This window comes from Zootermopsis nevadensis, unplaced genomic scaffold (genome assembly GCF_977971745.1).
Source record: "Zootermopsis nevadensis isolate Lab colony 2312 unplaced genomic scaffold, Znev_1.0 Znev_ptg000008l, whole genome shotgun sequence".
Classification (NCBI taxonomy): domain Eukaryota; kingdom Metazoa; phylum Arthropoda; class Insecta; order Blattodea; family Termopsidae; genus Zootermopsis; species Zootermopsis nevadensis.
In genome coordinates, this window is record NW_028259140.1 from 3,599,578 (window position 1) to 3,617,725 (window position 18,148).

The following is an 18,148-nucleotide window of genomic DNA, read 5'->3' on the forward strand; positions in this document are numbered from 1 at the left end:
CAAAATGTCTGTGCATTACGTAATATTGCAACGTCAGACTTCAAATTTCCTTGTGCGGCGACATTAAAATTTTCACGCCCCGGCTACAAAAGTATGAAAACGTAATATTCCAACTCTTATAAATGAGTTAACCTCAAAATTATATTTTACGAAAATGGTAAAAAAAAAATAATTTTCAGCACAAGGGTTAAACAGTTTACATCATCATAATTCACTATTTATTGTAATGTTTTTTACATAAAAAAATTATGTCACGGTGTGAAACTAGGAAGGTTGAAATTAATCTCGCCTACCTTAAACTTTTGAAATATCAAAGGAAGTGGTCTTGGATGTTTTTAAGGACAGGGAATTTACAATATCAAAAAATTGTCAAGTTTCAAGTAATATGTGTTTTATCATTCACAAAGAAAATGCCTTATTACATACTGCAACAAAAAATATGCTGCCCCTAACACAGTAACTCTTTTAAAATACAAAAATGGTTAGGAATTCTGATGCAAGAAATTTATGAATGTTTCGAACTTACTTCCGTTCCACTTCTTTCAAGCGAGTCTTGAGAGCTATAATTTTCAAAGGAATCAATTTAAAAAAAAAACTAGGATAAATACAAAATTCTGGGTATAATCATCATAGGAACTGATCCCATCGATTTTTCAATCCACTTCTGTGTCACATTGGGTATTTCTGTGGTACTGTCCCCTTTTAGCAGAGAACAGGACATTCGACCACAAATATTTTGAGGGGGGGGTGCAGAATTGTTGCTGTAATCTGAAAATAAACTATCTATGAAAGCTTCTTGAAATAGCTCAACACTTTCCGTCACTCTCGACTATCGCTCGGAAGTTCGAGTCAAAGTAAATTCATTAATTGTTAAAATTTGTGAGGTAGAATATGGTTTCTTGTTTCTCACAAAGTGCAAACAAAGAAATCAACTCAATCATCACAGGCTGTGAACTCTGTGTGACAAGCCCTCCTGTAGTATTTACACTTATCACAGTAAGCATCTGCGCCAACGCCGGGGGCCAAGCATTTCTGGTAACCGCGTCGGCCTCGCCAACACCGGAAGCCAAAAACATTCTTAATTTCATAATTAATTGCTATTTCATTTTCTGGAATGGTGCATTTTATACGATCAGTTCTGCTGTGTTCCAGCGTACCGAACCACGAATAAAATAATTTTTATTTTTTCATTCTTCCATGTGTTAGCCAGGCTAACACGACACAGTTAACATGAATGCTCTGCCCCCAGTGCCACCATAGCGGAAACCAAATCTATTGAAGTAAATACTTGTGTCGCTAGTCGAGGGGCCGTGTGCAATTTTATTTCGTAGATTTATAATAAATACCACAGTCGTGCTGTAATGATCTTGTGCTGCCGTAATTTTTGAGGTACCATGTTGATTCTTTCTGCTATTGGTCGTAAGAGTCTACGTTATTTCTGAAAAATACTGAAAGATGCATTTACGGACAATCCCTGACGCGCGTCACGGATATCCGGGGGAACTTTCCGAGTCTCGCAAGAAACCGCTACGTACGACGAGCAGAGGAGGTTTGTGAGACTGTAACACGATTGTTTACTACATGTGAGCCTTATTCAGAAGGAAGATTACTGATAAATTATTACTGAATTTCATTCTTTCAATTATCGGTTGCTCAATTATAATAAATTTACTGACCCTCATCCAACGAAATGAATATTAATTCTCAAATAATTTTTCTGCGCTGTAATGTTTTTCAATATAGGTTATTCTTGAAGATTTCAGTCTTCTGAGTTGTTGCGCTGCATAGTCTGGTCGATGTTAACCAACGTTTCATCGCCCTGATGACGGAGTCAGTACGACCTCCGAAACGTTGGTTAACATCGACCAGACTACGCAGCGCAACAACCCAGAAGACGGAAATCTTCATACTCTCCGCTGCGAAAACCTCAAATCTTACATAGGTAATTCTTGTTTGGTGCAAACAAAATTTATCAGAACTTCAAAGCACATCAAGAGAAAAATAGCGTAAAAAATTTAATCCATATACAACCAAATAAATATTTCCTTCAGAATACGGCTACCTGCGGACACAAGCAACGTAAGAGTAAAACTTAAAATTTCATGACTACAGAAAGGAATTTTGCATTTTCACACGACTCTTTCAAAACGAGAAAGATAATGACAAAAGTACAAAGAGGAAAAATATTCTACCTTTTTGTCTCGCCGTGAGCAAAATAAGACTTATCCACGTACACACATATTTCTTTTCAAGGGACAAAAAAGTTTGGATAAAACATTTCTTAAAGGTTTCACGACATCGATAAAATTCTGCGTGTGTCAACAAACAATTAAAAAACAAAAGGCATGTTGCCATAATATCTCTATACAGTAGGCCCCTATTTCTTATTTAATTCTTGTCATTTTTAAATAAGTTTTTCTCAAGATTTTTCACATTTATAATATCTTCCAGCTATATCTCATTTTTCCCTGACAAGTTTTTGAAATCAATCCACGTCAATGTGCATAGAACGGATTGTCTGTTGTTTCTTTGTCGCCCGAGGAAGCCACAAAACACTTCCTACGTTCAGAGACACAGTCTTTATATTAACGAAGAACGTGAAAACCGGCTGAAGGTTCCACTACAGGAGACACAATTCATAAGAAACTTCTCCTAAAGTTCAATCTCCCCGTCTCCTTCCAAATTAATTCTTTTCGCCCGTCTGTCGACACCACGTTAAGAAATCCTTAACTGGGACCATCGCACGAATCCACTCTTTACAGAGATTACCGAGTTTGGGCCGAGTTTCTCAGCTCAGAACAGCAAACCAAACCAAGACCACGTGCGACGCCACTGTTACGACATCCAAAGCACAGTTGTTACTCCATTCCTGTTTCTTCATCTTCAGTTGCGAAAGCTCTTGAATAGAAAGCTTACTCTTATTTATTTTATTTCCAGTATAAAGTTTCCATACTTCCGCATTCACTTGAAGCCGAGTCACGCAATTTCTTGAACGAGAAACCGACGCCAAAGCAGAGTAACATTCTTTACGCGTTTCACGTCGTTTTACTCTGTTCAATATCCGACATAAATTTCCTACATCCCTTGCGTGTATCCCGAAGATCAGTCATCATGTACAACAACTTGTAAACTGATGTTACAGTGCGTCTTTATTCTTCTCTCGGTTTCTATGTTAATTTCATCTCGTTAGGACATGTGACGATCCAGAGCGAGGTCAGTAGATTACCTCGTACACTGTCGCCTTTTTATCACCGGAACCTGTGACGATGTATTTGTCGTCTGCCGAGATGTCGCAGCTCAAAACGGAAGAGGACTCCTTTGACTGAAAATAAAGAACATATTTTTCACACTCCAGAATTTTCTTGACATCGTTGTTAGGGAAGGAGGCTCTACCAGTAGCTCTTGGGGTCACTGAGGTACTCAAGCCCCACCACCACGACAAGGCGCAGGTACCAGTCGGTAGACTGGCTATCCTATATGAAGTTTATTGTGGGTGTGCTCTTAAAATAAGCCAAAGCAGCCTCTTTCCACACATCGTCATGTAATTTCTCATTTGTGCTGTAGACGCCATTGTGACAGCGCTGTCAAATGAACCGTCAGAGAAACATGATTGGGATAAAAAAAATTTGCTTTATACACTAACCTGGAATATAGACGCTCCATAAGGTGTCCTCCAAGCATTGAGAAGGTTGTCTTTCCCGGTCGAAACAAACCACTTCCCGCACGCGGCAAAGCGAAGGGACAGAACGCAGGACTCGTGGAGGTGCAACTGGTACTTGTCTGGTTTCGCTGCGTGCAGAACTTCGACATTGGAGTTTTCCATACCAACTGCAAGCCACTCGCCAGTAGGACAGTATCCCAAAGAGAAGATCTGCGACGAGAAGTCGTGCTGCTGTAACTGCCGACCTTCTCGGAGATCCCAAGACCTGACGGTGTTGTCCAGTCCACCCGTCCATAATTTGGTTCCATCTGCGGAAATGTCGATACACGACGCGCCATCCGTGTGGCCTTGGAACTGGCGGACAAGAGCCTGGTTGTGAAGGTCCCACACTGCGATGTTGCCGTCCGAACAACAACTGAAGCATACCTGTCAAGAACAAACGCACGCGGCTGACGTAAATAACGACACAACGCTTCGTGCTTCGAAGTCTAATGGAAGAGTTCTGGTCTTTGATGCATATTTTATTACTGGCACATACAACGAGTTGGACTTTGAAACATTCGGGTTAGATGTCGGCAAGCCACCTTAAATGATACGCTACCGGTAGGGTCACCCAAGCCAGACAGGTCAAAGGGCAGGGACCAGACAAAGAGCAGCCCACTGGTCCTCCAGGTTGGGGGTTGGGGCATTAGGCTTACAACCTGATACCCGGAAAATATTTCATTGTCCAGAAACCCGATAAATCGGTATGCCAGAGCCCACCAAGGGCTGTAGTGCAAGATAAGAAGAAGAAGAAATTTAATAGGCGAATGTACATTAAATTATGTCAAAATGTTGAAAAATAGCCGCACATAATACAATGTCTGTATACAGGGTTCCCTGGCTCAGGGTTTGATACAGTACGTCAGCAAACTCACTTTAGAATCTGGGCTAATCGCCAAAGCGTAACATGCGGGGGCACTGGAGGTGAGCTCGGCCTTGATGCGAGGTGTAGGTGACGCCAGATCCCAAATACTCAAGTTGCTCGCCTCCCCACCCACGATGAGTGTCCGTCCATCTGGCAGCAGTTTCACCGATCGGATGTAGTTGTCCCTTTGCTGCACAACACAAGTTTTTAGACGTCAATAAATTATAAAAAAATTATTTAATTAAATTTCGAGGAATATCACTAAGATTTATTTCAGACACCGTCTTATTCTTTTGGAGAAACCGTTGACTGCAAAAAACCATTATGTCAACCATAAATGAATTTAAATTATGCTTCAGTATTTACATAAATGACAAGGAAGTGGGTGAATCGGTAAGATACTCGCCAGGCAGTCCAACTGGGAGACGGGACTCTTCGAGCCAGGCTGGCTGATGTCCCAGACTTTGACGCAGCCCTTGCCACCGGTATAGACATACTTCGTTGGGTTGCTGATGGTAACCGCGCACACCACCTCGCCGTGACTCAACGTGTTGATCTGGCGTGCGTGGCGGGGGATCCCTGGCCCGATGAGGGCATCTGGAGGGAACGGCACGGGCTGCATCTGCCCGTCTGCGCTGACATGAAAGGAGTAAGCCCTGCAACATCCCAAATACGAACACGCCGTCAGTGCACGAATGAAAAGTGAATAAACTCTCTGGGGGGGGCAAACTTGTCACGGACAGGACAGGATGCAGGGCAGTAACAGGGTCATTAGCTGGCCACAGTACGATCAGGTGGAGCCTACACATCACAGGCCTCTAAGAAAGTGCCAAGATAAATGAAAGATGGCAAGGAAAACTGAACGTATATTTTGTTTTATAATCAATGGAATCACCTTGTCGTGGTGGTGGGGCTTGAGTACCTCAGTGACCTCAAGAGCTACTGGTAGGGCCTCCGTAGCCAGATTGGTCGAGGGGGAGAGGTACCCTGGTCCTCCAGGTTAGGTGTTGGTCGCAAGGCTGACAACCTTGCGCCATAAAAAGGAAGATGTTTCGAAACCTCGATCAAAGCCTCGGACAGACGGAGCTAACAGAGGACCGAACGGAAGAGGAGAATTGACGAGGCCATGGACCGAATACGGACCGGAGAGCCATAGAAGAAGAATCAATGGAATCAGTGTTACAAAACCACAATTTGAGGGTTCTCTGATGGATTGTGCCTCCCACTTTATAAATTCTGCAACATAAGTGAATTGCGGTTACTCACGGTTTTCCACCCGGAATGGTTCCAAGACCTGGCCCGAGAGGAGCGCGCATTTGTGGATGCGGGTCATAATTGACGAGGGGCGGCCGGGGGTAGGAGTTCAGTGATGGTGGCAGATTGTTGTGGAGGGCCCCGTACGCTCCGGCAGCGGCAGCTGCCGCGGCCTGCAGCTCGTGGGGCGCTGCTGGACCCAGGTAATGCGGATACTGTGCAAGTGACGGTGCTTTCACCTGTAAAGACAGAAAATCACGAATAGAATAACTCCAACCATCATAACTTTATCACTGAACTTGATGTGTCTATTCCGGTCATTTACGTAAATAAACATGAGCTTTTCAAATTTGTGAACAGATTTCAGCTAACTCTTACGGTTGAGGAGTTTGGGCCATTTATTTGGTAACAAAGAACGGTTCTAGAGTTAGTGTGTCGAGTACGTGGCGCGACACATAGATCAGCTATCGGCGGATGAGGTCACGTATAGATAAGATGTAAAGGTGTACATTAATGTATAAATAAAATTTTATTTCGGCACAAATATACTTCTACAGTTAAACGTTATTCAACGTTAACTAGGGAACCGTGGGTCCATTGTCAATTTTTATGAAATTCTCTCTAAATTCGTGCCAATGGAGATACGCCATTTTCGCAAAGTTAATTCCATTGGTTACGGTAGTAGCCCATACAGGTTTATGTGACAAATATGGTTTCGCAATGACCAAAATGTGTCATCAGTCTCTCTAATCCAATCTTATCACGCACCACGGGCTTAAGTCCGCTGGCTCCAGCTGCTGTACTGCTCCCGCTACCACCGCTGGTTGGGGTCACTGACTTGGAGATGGGCGTCGTCGGTTTCTCGCCATCCAGTTTCTTGGTCGACGGTGTACTCGCATTTGAAGACGTCCCGCTCCGAGGACTAGAAAAATTGAAGATAAGACAAAATTGCAAATTAATGCTCAAGTTCCAATGACTTCTTTTACTTTTAAGCCACTTAATCAGAAGTTCGGATCGTTTCGTCTGTCGATTGTTTAACGACGCTCTAGAGATAATTTTGCATCTATGGGGTTACGAGAAAGATTTAAGAACTTTGTGTAAATCTGGCTTAATTACACGTATTATACATTCTAAAGTGTGAAATTTCTAGTCAGCCGAGAAGTTTCTTTTGTCGTCTGGTGCTATATTTGAATGATACAAGAAATTTAGCCGTTTATTTAAAAAAAATTTCATGTCCAGTACACACCGTTCAGCATTGTGTGCATTGGTGGTTAGCAGGATTCGCGACCCATCAGTACATGGGTTCGATCGGGACCGCGACATTTAACGCTCCTGCTGTGAACCCCCTTTTTTTTTTGCGAGATGATGATGAAAGTTGAGTAATTATTGGGATGCCACGGAGAAACCGGGGAAACCCCGGAGGAAAACTCCGTTATGCCTGGACCACGGCCTTGCCCAGCACAAGTTGAAAATATGAGCGCCGCCGGGAATCGAACCCGGGACCCCAGGATTACGAGCCTAACATTATGGCAGGTGCAATCCAGTTCACGTTTAATGTGAATGGAAAATTAGTTAATGCATACATTATTCAATGACAATGTATCAACTGATGAGAATATAAGCATCAACAGGCTGATAATGGTAAAATGGAAAGGATGGGAGAAATGGTCGTGGCCTACTTTAGGGTTACGTACAGCACCGTAAGAACTGCCAGTGCAGATTCAATCGAAGTACCTCTGAAACACAATAACACACACCTATGAGGGCCGACGTGTTCTTTCTTGGGTGCAAGCTTGTCCAGACCGTTCTCTCGAGGAGACGCCGTCCCGTTTGGAGGAGATACGGGATCCTGTAAAGATAAAGATACACAATTCTTTCCCTTACATTGACAGAATTTTTGTTTGTATTTTTAAAACCAATTGTGATCGTTGGTTTCTCCGTAGTGCAAATACCCTGGTAATCGTGGTAATTAGATGAATATTTCAAATGGTCCATACGCTTAACAGAAATGGCTTCACAGAACTTACGATCGGGCAAACAACGACATATAAATTATTCGTTCGATGTTACTATTTCCAGCCATGGTTAAGTGAAATGTTGAAAGAACTCTTTGTAAATCTTTGAAAGTTACCTCGCTGGCGTCGTCCACAACAAGGTCCTGGTCGCTCTTCTCTCCATCACTTGCCTGCAACAGAGAAACAATCGTGACAGTGCCATCGAGAAATCATCTTCTCCTTTCGCCGCGTCATTTAGCGTCACTCGATGAGCTATGAAAATATATTTCTGTTTGTCTGCATAGTGCTGCCACCTAGCTTGGAAAATTGTAAGTTCTATGTTCCATTACGTATTCTAACCTCAAAATTGTGTTATTTCAGCAAAATTATACGTGGCAAAAGAGTTAAACCAAATAATATAACTGTGATTCATCCCTTCAGCTTCAATTCCTTCCACTTCAGCTTCAATCATATTAGAAAACAAGATTCAAACTCCTATATTATGAAGCTGATCGTCAGACTAACTCCGGGGTTAACAACGTGCGTTACAGCTACGCCTGTTTGGATTTTGGCAGACTGTTTCGTTCTCAGATATAATCTTCTTAATATCACAACAGATTCTGGTTCCACTTAACCTCTCAGTCACAAAACTTCCGTATACATAAAACAAATACAAGTCGTCTTCTGAACAAAAACCATAACCTAAACGTGAAAGACATAGAAAACATAGCTTTATCTCCCCCCATCTTAAGCAGATAACGTAATTCTCTAATGAAAGACACCCCTCCTCCCTCCAAAACTTGACCATAGTAGTTTAGAGTCATTACGGAAACGAATCCAATCAGCAAAGAGGTTGCCAGACCAAGCAGCTGATTAGCGTAACAAGCTTTTCTTTTCACATACAGTCCATTAACAAACTGATCTAATTAAATCCATCCCCATAAAATACATCCCACTGGATGTCGGAACAAATCAGACAAAAGAACCGTTCTCATTAAATGAATTTGTATGCGAGGTAATTAGCTTGTTAAAATGGATCGCTTTTAATAAGGATGTCGTGTGCATATGAAACTGTTAAGCAAGACAAGTATAAATTCAAGTTCAAGCCCGGACTGTCCAAACCAATTAGCATGCAAAATTACTTCTGTTAATGTGCTCAAACCCAAATCGCCCCCCCTCCCCTTCGCTGCCACACAAACTCTATTTACAGCAAATTAAATTATTGAAGGAAATACTAGATTTAGTGACGCCAAAGTGATTGATTAACTGTGAAATTGTAACAACAAGGACATTCCCGACGTTGTGGACACGCGGAATAACAACTTCTATGTGCGGTTTGCTAAGCATAAAAATTACTCTATAATTTTATCGTAGTTTTTCTATAATTGATATGATCCAGTGACAGTTTCGTATGAATTTCAGAACAAACCGTGATTATTTTCCTAAACAACATTAACCAAACATCAGCGAACATCTGTATTATATGGTACAATATCCCAAAACACAGTGTCGCTCTACAGCAGTGGTATTGAACCTTTTGTGTTCGCGTACCCCCAGATATAATTTCTCTTCAACTTTGTACCCCCAAAGTTGTTGGTTTATAATTCAAGTTATACATAGCACATAATCTACATCTAAAATAAATTAAATAAATTACATTACTGATTATTCAGTGTTTATCATAAAATAATATATATATATTTTTTAAATTTCACGTACCCCCTAAGATGTCTTCGCGTACCCCCAGATATAATTTCTCTTCAACTTTGTACCCCCAAAGTTGTTGGTGTATAATTCAAGTTATACATAGTATATAATCTACATCTAAAATAAATTAAATAAATTACATTACTGATTATTCGGTGTTTGCCATAAAATATATTTTTAAATTTCACGTACCCCCTAAGATGTCTTCGCGTACCCCAGGTTGAATACCACTGCTCTACAGGACACTTATCGTCCTGGCGATTGAGGATATAAGCGCCTCTGAAACGTCGGTAAATTTCTACCTTATACAAATCCATGTTTAATTTCATTCCACATCTTTAAAAACGTCTGAATACAGTCCTTAGTGCATAACTGTTTACAACGCCATGAAGACGTAAGGGGGAACAAAGGTACAGCTCCACGCATTCTTAAGGGACGGACGAGTTGAAGTTGATAATCTTCACGCTCCGGCAGTTTTGCCCCTGAGGAATGGAACCCGTATGACGGCCTCTAAAATTCTGAGGGCCTGCGCTATCCTTGGGCCTTATTACGTTAAACCAAAACACGTTCAGAGTTCAAGAGACCGCCTAATTTGATGGAGCCCGCTTCAAGTCCTTTTTATCAGCTGTTTCGTTGCATGTACGAATTAACCGCACGATCTGGAACGTTTAACCAATGCACTACATTTTTTACGCTGTTCTCGCAGTTGTACAGAAATTTACTGCTCCGAAGGCAAATAGGACAAGACACAAATGGAACGAGACATATGTTACGTGGACGGAGATACAGCCTGGTTCCAAAATTAAAAATGGTAATGTCGTTCTTTGTACGGGACTGACAGTAATTCTTCTTTTCCTAAATGACAACCAAGGCTGTTTCTGTAGTCTTCGCCCATTATCTTTATTACTGTCATTATCGTTTCGTGGGCCAAAGCGATGTTTGACAAAAACATTGCTACTTACATGACAGTCTTTTTCTTCCTTTTTTAGTTTTTTGTGCTCGGGTTCCGGAGGGCTCCTTGGTCTGTATTTCTCCCTCTCGGCTGGAGAGATCGAGTTCCGCTGGAAAAAAAAAATTGAAGCATTTTTACAATCGACCACGGCGTCAATTTGAGCAACATACAAAATGCAAAAACTGGAGATGTTAGTACCCAGACAGTTCCTTACAAGCACTAAAACTCTTTTTAATAATTTGCTGTAAATTCGGCAAACGTATTCCTTCTATTCCCAAGTTCTAATAAAATCTGCTGAAAGTATTATGCCATTTTTCGAGCAGACACGCCTTATAATTTGAATCAGAAGAATGATTTTCTGAGAAGCCAACTAACAATCACATTCTTTCCAGCCCAAAGCCTGCAAAATTACGTCTCAATTACGAAGTCGTCATCTGAGTTAATGCTAGAGTAATAACGTTATATCCCATTAAAAAAAACTACCATATTAATATTCGTATCCTTGTATCCTGCGCACATCCTGTTACTCAGCGCCTTATGAATACGATATTCTAGTCATGTTGCAACCTCAAGTGAAAATCTTTCAACGTTCTTATCGCACGTTTTATGAGGGCGCTGCCTGATACGTCGCTGTTCCGGTCAATTTCTTCTTAGTGTCTGAAGCCGATAAAGCTTTAACCATGGCTGGTTGGGGGGAGAGGAAGATGTGGCATGAGAAAAAGGAATGAAAATGGGAAGGGGGGGCTGTAGAGGAGAAAGGGTATGAGGGTAAGAATTCCCTGGAGGTCGAACTGAACGATTGAAGCATGCAGCCATTATATGGGTTGAGTTGGTTTTTATCTTTCGGGGGAGGCAGGCGGAGGGTGTCGACGAAGTTCTACTGTTGAGACACAGATGGCAAAACTTGTACCGCGGCACGCCAAACTGACTGGCGACCCCACACGCTCACCCTGAAGCTTCGCAGACCGTGAACAAATGTAATTCGCTTCACCAGGCGTTCAGAAGCTCATTTCCCGCCATCAGAGGACGCGGAACACGTTCTGGCCTGGTTGCGTTCACAAAAACTTCTTTTAAACGCAGAACGCAAAGGAAATCTTCTTGTGTATGACAGTTATTCCAGACAAGGCTTACGGCAATTTCCATTAATTTAGCCTTAGAGCCTCATTCAATTTAAATTCAGCCACATAATGAAACGATCAGGTATTTCGCCTATTTTAATTTCTAAACAACTCAGCATTACAAATTCCTGCATACTTCACAGCCACAATTTCATGATCGTGCTTCTACTGCCGAGGTCGATGAAAGAGTAGAGCTATGCCTCCACTCCTCCAGAGATGGAATATGGGAGTGTTAGGTTTGTGGATTCTATGGAGATGGGTAGAGGATCGGGCAGGGAACAGAAGGATGGAGCCAAATAATTTTGTGGAAAGGTACACAAATCCAATTCCCTTACAATGACCTAAGAATGCCAGTCAATTCGTCAGATAGCCACGGCAATTAAAATCCGTCTTCAATTATGGGCTACACTTGAAAGGCCAAAATTAAGATTTTATTCTTTTTGTTCTAAGATGTAATGATGTACTTCGACCTGAGTCTTTGAACGACCTGAAGTTTTACAAAGACTTGCGAGGAGCAGTTCGTCCATCGATTTTTTAAAAAGTCGGTAAGGGAACGAACACCACGCAGTGACCTCGTTACGAGCGATAAAGTTACTAATGAATTTATGGCATAAACCAGCTATATGATCCCCATGTTATGGTTATTTCTTATTACTTCCATGACAGACAGCACTAAAACATCAACGCTTTCAAACACGACCCATGAAACAGACACTTTCGTACTTCAATGTCGTTTTCCAATTTATATGTCCCGGTTCAGCTTATGTACCACCATGTTTTATGCGCAAAACTGATTTAAGAAACACTTTTTAGTGGATTACAACACACACAAGACGCATTTGAAGATCATCACTTACAAAAGAGAGCTCTGTAAAATGTTCTTATTGGTTTTTTTCTTAAGTTACATACAACTAAAAATAAAAAAATACTAGCTTTGTATGTTGCAGACGTGGGTAAAAAACAAATAAAGTTCTCGAAAATTCACCGCAATAAAGTGACCAAACTCCGTCTCAAAGCAGCGAATACACGAACCGGTAAAGCAGATACAAACTTTTCTGGAACCAATACCCTTATTTGTGTTACATCCTTATCGGCAGTTGTACGAATCAATGTCAAAATGGGCCCCCCCCCTCCCCCAATGCTGTTCCGGCCAAAGAATATGTCACTCGTAAAGTTTGTGGACGCAGTCTCAAGTACCCCAGACGTCTTTATGTATACTTCAAGATGAAAAATTTTAAAACTAAGACCCAGAAAACCTTGCAGCGTCCAGATTTATTAGTTCCTTGCTGAGTGTATAAATAAATCCGTAACTGTTAAGTGGGATCTGCCTGTCCGTCCGTGTATTTCGTCGCTGAAACTACCGACAACATTACAGGTAAATAAATACCATTTAATTTTTTAAAAAATGGAAAAAGTACCAATGGGGAGACAATTCTAGTTTTAAACACCCTCCAATGATTTTTCGTCCACAACCTTCCTTTACCAGAAGGACAAACAGGCAATGGCTGGGAACCTTCAGAACTGGTAACTCTCTCTCTCGGGTTACGTTATATTGAGCAATGTTTATGTATTTAGTTGTACACACAAATTTAATGTCTAGACATACAGCAGTATTGAGAAACAATAATGTTTCCAAGCTACAGACTTACCACTAATTCTGTGACTGCATTAACGTGGGTGGGTGGACCTGTACGTACAGGTGAGTCTATTATTTATTAAATCTTTTCAGGTAGTATTTATTTCACAGCGTCATATTTTATTGCCTTCAACACAATTTGATTACAACTGAAAGATTCTGGTTTGAAGAAGGGCCCTTTTGTAGGAAGTAGCTGGAGAAAATATGCAGAGGAAAGACAGACAGCACAAAAGAGATGAGTTTTGCTTGTCCAAGTGTAGCGGACACAAATGGACGATGCCGGGTTGAAAAAGTGAGCTGTTACAACACGATCACAATGTTAAGAACGCGTAACTACACAAAGAGGGGGAGGATTTACTACGCAGGTACTTGTTCAAACCCTCTTTCTCGACATGGTTTCATAGGTCCCGTCCTAACCCCTCCCAAGGGATCATCGGACCTCTAAATATCTCCCATGCCTATTTATTTCCAGGCTTTTTTCTACACCCTAAAAATCTCATAACCCTAAAGCCTGCACCCTGGCTCTACTGTACAGCCCGTCACCCCAATAACACAACAAGCGTGAGATAGCACATACACAAAACGGTTCTTTTACGATCTCCAACCCCCTCTGCAACCATACCCCAGAAGAAATAAAAAAATCCACCAAATCTGTTTTTCTCCCTGGCTGCACAGAAGATGGAGGGTTGGAAGAGAAGAGAAACTCGATTTAATATTCACTTTCTATTTAACGAGGGTTGTAGCGAGGCAGGCATCGCTCGGGAGAGGGAACAACTAAGTAAGCCAGCTAATATCAACCCCTGCCAGGAATAGCCCACCAGGAGGTAGTATCTATTATGTATAGTGCAGGGGAGAGTTGCCTGGACCCTCGTTTATTCTTAACAATAGACTACATGTTTCTACGGAACAGCCCTGAAGATAAGGGGTGTTTTTCGCGGCCTTGTAAATTGATTACAGGCCAGGAAACTTCCCTCTTCTTCTCCCTTCAACAGCCAGAAGTATAACTTGACGGCACCCTCTCATATAGTAACGGGAGTCTTGGACGTAGGGGTGTCAGAAGGGGGGGAAATTGTGCAGGGATTTGATGAGGGGCAAACCCAATAGGTGATGAATGAAAAGACCCATTTTGGATAATGGCAGAGGACATAAGAAGAATGGGATGAGGCAGGAAGGGAGAGCTGACAGAACAGTATGCTGTGCTGTCTCTCTATACTTGACTCATCAGTGTGGATGAACGGGATGCAAGTCAGATTATCCAGGCGTGAAAAGTTACAGTACCCCCTTTTTATTTACATTGCGTCCTATCTGAATGTTAAAATATCCCCAACTAACCACATCATCTGGATTCAGACCGGTCAGCAGATGCTGACATGGGGCACTTAATACGCGATTGTTTTTGTTCCTTATAGGTTGGCTCACCTGTGTGAATAAGAACTTGTTTTGGAACCGAACCAAAATGTTACAATAACAGACGAGTAACGCCTTTAGAAGGGGCGATACACGACACAGGCTTTTTTTTACTAAAACTTACTCAATTTTTGCGCAATGTTTTAAAATAATATAAAATACTAAAGTCACACTTAAATATCAGCGGGGTCACGGTGATTTTCACAGGTGGCGACTCAGTGCAGTGAAGTTTTCTGGGGTAATCAGCCGTTACTTAGACATGAACCGAATATTTACATATTAATTAGATGAATTTCGGATTGAAAGGCTCAGTAACACTTAGCAGGCTGTACACACCACGAAGCTCCCACTGCTTAAGCAGAATTGACTTAAGTTAGGAGCTGAACTTTAATTTACATGTTCGGTAACTGAATGAATGACTTCCTTTACATTTTCAATGTTGGCCTTCTGAATAGTAACGTCAAGCAAGGTGTAAACACAACAGCGTTTCGAAGAAACATTCTATCCCCATCTTCAAGGCCGAATTAAATTAGTGTTGTGCATAGTAGCAGTGTCAATCCATTTACAGTTCTACGCCCAAGACCACGCTTCTAACACTCTTTTGAATCGTCCATAAAACCTTTAAAATAAAATGCGGCCTTGAACAATATTTTATGGTTGCGACCTGCGACCACTGTCACTTTTTCTTAGGAACAACGCCTGACCCACCCCCCCACCCCCAAATTTAAAATACAAACAATCTACCGCCATTTTTCAACAGAAAGTAGAATTGACTGTCTCATGAATTACGTGTCGTAAATCGTATAATTGACCGTGTGCCCCGTTATATCTTGGCTTGACTGCTTCAGTACCAACAGCTATTTTCCTGGAACACATCTGAGTATTTCGCTTCTATTCCGTTGAAAGAATTGCCGCCAAGGGCGACTTTTGTCGAGAAACGATAGAAATTTTAAAAAAAAATCATAAAATTAAAAATAATACGAACAGACAACATCCAAAGACGACTACTGGAATGTTGGGTCGTGTAGTCTGATAAAAGTTTACCGACGTTTCAGAGGTCATCGCTTCCATCTCCTGCAGGCAGGAAGTACCGCTGGAACGTCGGTAATCTTCTACCAGATAGCAAGGCGCAATATCACAGAAGACAGTCAGCCACCATCTACATATTCGCCGCTGTGAGAACCAAAAATCTGACTATACATGAGTCAAAATGTCGTTTCCTTCGAACCTTACTGTACCTTGCGTAAATCCCTCCCCATTTTAGACACGTCAACATCCGCCATTCATCGAGATGCTACAGCGAGTAAAGAATGAGTCTACAGAGTGTCGACTGATCCGGGCTTCATAACACCCGCGGACCCGCTTATGTGCACGACTGTTTCATTTGTAAAGAAATGGGACGAAATGGCGTGCCTTTAAGGACGGTGGTTATCCTACTCTCTCCTTTACACTTCTTCCAAAGCCGCAATATTTCAGGAGCGACGGAATGAGCAGTGTGCGATGCTGATGGCACGCTCTGAGTGGACAAAAAATAGTCCAGAAGGAAAGCGAGTTCAGTGGCGAAAAAAGGAGTCTTATCTTCTACAATAGGCGTGTTATCATACAAACACGAGTTTGGTGTTCAGAAACACTCTCGAACAAACGCCTTGGGGGGGGGGGGGGGGGGGGGGGGGGGTGTTTTGGCGTTAAATACAGACAATAAAACCCACACGAAGAACAATTCTTGGCTGACTGTTCCAGAAGAGAGACGTAATATTATTCCCATTCTTCAAGCTGTGTTTCTTCTGACTAAAGACTTAGTTCAATGAAAACTCAGTATACGAAATATAAAAAAAACTACTATAAACACTGATGTATTTCTGAAGATACGAGATATCGGTGGGTTTGCGTATGTGATGCCAAGGAAGAAACAATGAAAGGGATGGGAGAGTAGAGAGAGAGAGACCAAATTATCGAAAGTTGCGATTCTGAATGTTCCCAGGCAGTGCCTGTTCGTCCTGTAGCGCATATATTAAGATGATAGCCCTGATAGAGGCAGCAGGCACCTCTGAAACGTCTGTAAACTTCTACCACACCAAGCAGGGACGTCCCAGACAACAGTCCTCTTCATAAAGTTTAGTTCTGACCTCAAAGAAAACACTTCGCTATTACAAAGACCAATACATTGATGCTGTTTAACGAAATAATCGCTGTTTCACCGGGGAATCATGCGAAACCCTAAAATACATTGCGGGAAAAATAAAGTTTTGCCGAGTGTTAAGTGGTACGTATAGTTACCACAGGGCTTTAAAGAGTTACTAGTTACGATCCCTAACTTGTTTCAGAATTTACAAAGAAACTAATGTTGTTCATGTCCAGTACTTCGAATAAAGTGGTAAAACAGGCACCTACATACCCACCAGTTTCGAATGCATAATGGATAGGATGCAATCAACCTACGCTGGATGTAAATGATTCTGGAAAACCCCTAAAGGAAAATGATTCGCCACTGTTTTCCTCTTCGCTGGGATTAGAGTTCTACCCCAGCATCCGACCACTGGAAGTAATCACGCCGAATAAAAGGCACGAGCCAAGGGGGAGGTTAAAATGGAAGGGATGACGCCGTTACAGAACTCGGAGTAAGAGTGGCCAGGCACGTTCGTCCTCACAGAAGATGGCTGAACGGAATCGGAACAAAAGCAAAGAATATTCGATTTGAATAAATAGTAATTATTTCCTTGAACTACGTTAAATAAATTTACTTTTGTAATAGAGACGCGTTATGTTTGCATTATATTGCAACGATAAAAATTAACACAAATGAATCCTGAATACAAGTAAAATTGTATCCTTTGTCGAAGAATTTCTCTCAGGCCCATCATATGCAGATATGCGGCAGAAAGGATTTTTATATTCATGTACAGGCACAAAGGAAGTTCTTTATCTATACCATAATTATCGGAGTAAGAATTTCCCTAGTATAATTTATCGGTTTTGTAACGACACGTGGTTCGAATTACGCAACTATTAACCCTTTCGAAGCCTACGCTCGCCTAAAAACTGTTCAATAAATCAGTCCTTACCGCAAAGAAAACACTAAACTTCACAATTACAAAGATCGATTGGTCAGTATCTATTAAAGAAACAATCGATGTTTACACCGAGAACCATACGAAGAGATAAACAGAAATGCAGAGTTGTTGAATGCTGAAGGACGTGGTTCAGATAGTTACAATTTGTATTTAAAAAGAGTTACTAATGTCTGGCTCCTGTATTACCCGGAATATAATTCCTGTCATTAACATACTTTGGCAGGATATTACATTGTTTGCCTCACACCTAAGAGTCCAGCAGCAAAAACAACCCTTCACTGGACCCTAAACGCTTCAACGCCATCTTATCCACCCCAACTCTTTCCACTCTTTGCATTTTAAACAGAGTGACAATTTCTACATCATCCCCTTAGGAGGCTCATTTTTACGTCTGAGACATCTGGGTTTGTGAACTCCTGTGAACTTGTAGGTGGGTAGCCA

The 18,148-nt window shown here is 41.6% G+C and overlaps 1 protein-coding gene across 9 annotated transcripts in view; it reads right to left on the reverse strand.

The window, feature by feature from the left end:
- Positions 1-374: 374 nt before the first annotated feature.
- The window catches only part of LOC110830955 (transducin-like enhancer protein 3), a 324,396-nt gene continuing 306,622 nt past the window's right edge, over positions 375-18,148 (reverse strand). For all 9 annotated transcript variants that reach the window (XM_022066401.2, XM_087344864.1, XM_087344862.1 and 6 more), the window contains 9 exons: positions 10,486-10,584; positions 7,954-8,007; positions 7,580-7,671; positions 6,591-6,744; positions 5,835-6,061; positions 4,975-5,224; positions 4,579-4,758; positions 3,644-4,087; positions 375-3,322 (listed from right to left, as the gene is read on the reverse strand). In XM_022066401.2, the coding sequence (XP_021922093.2) occupies positions 3,215-3,322; positions 3,644-4,087; positions 4,579-4,758; positions 4,975-5,224; positions 5,835-6,061; positions 6,591-6,744; positions 7,580-7,671; positions 7,954-8,007; positions 10,486-10,584 (1,608 nt within the window). In that variant the 3' untranslated portion in view covers positions 375-3,214. The remainder of the gene's footprint in view (positions 3,323-3,643; positions 4,088-4,578; positions 4,759-4,974; positions 5,225-5,834; positions 6,062-6,590; positions 6,745-7,579; positions 7,672-7,953; positions 8,008-10,485; positions 10,585-18,148) is intronic.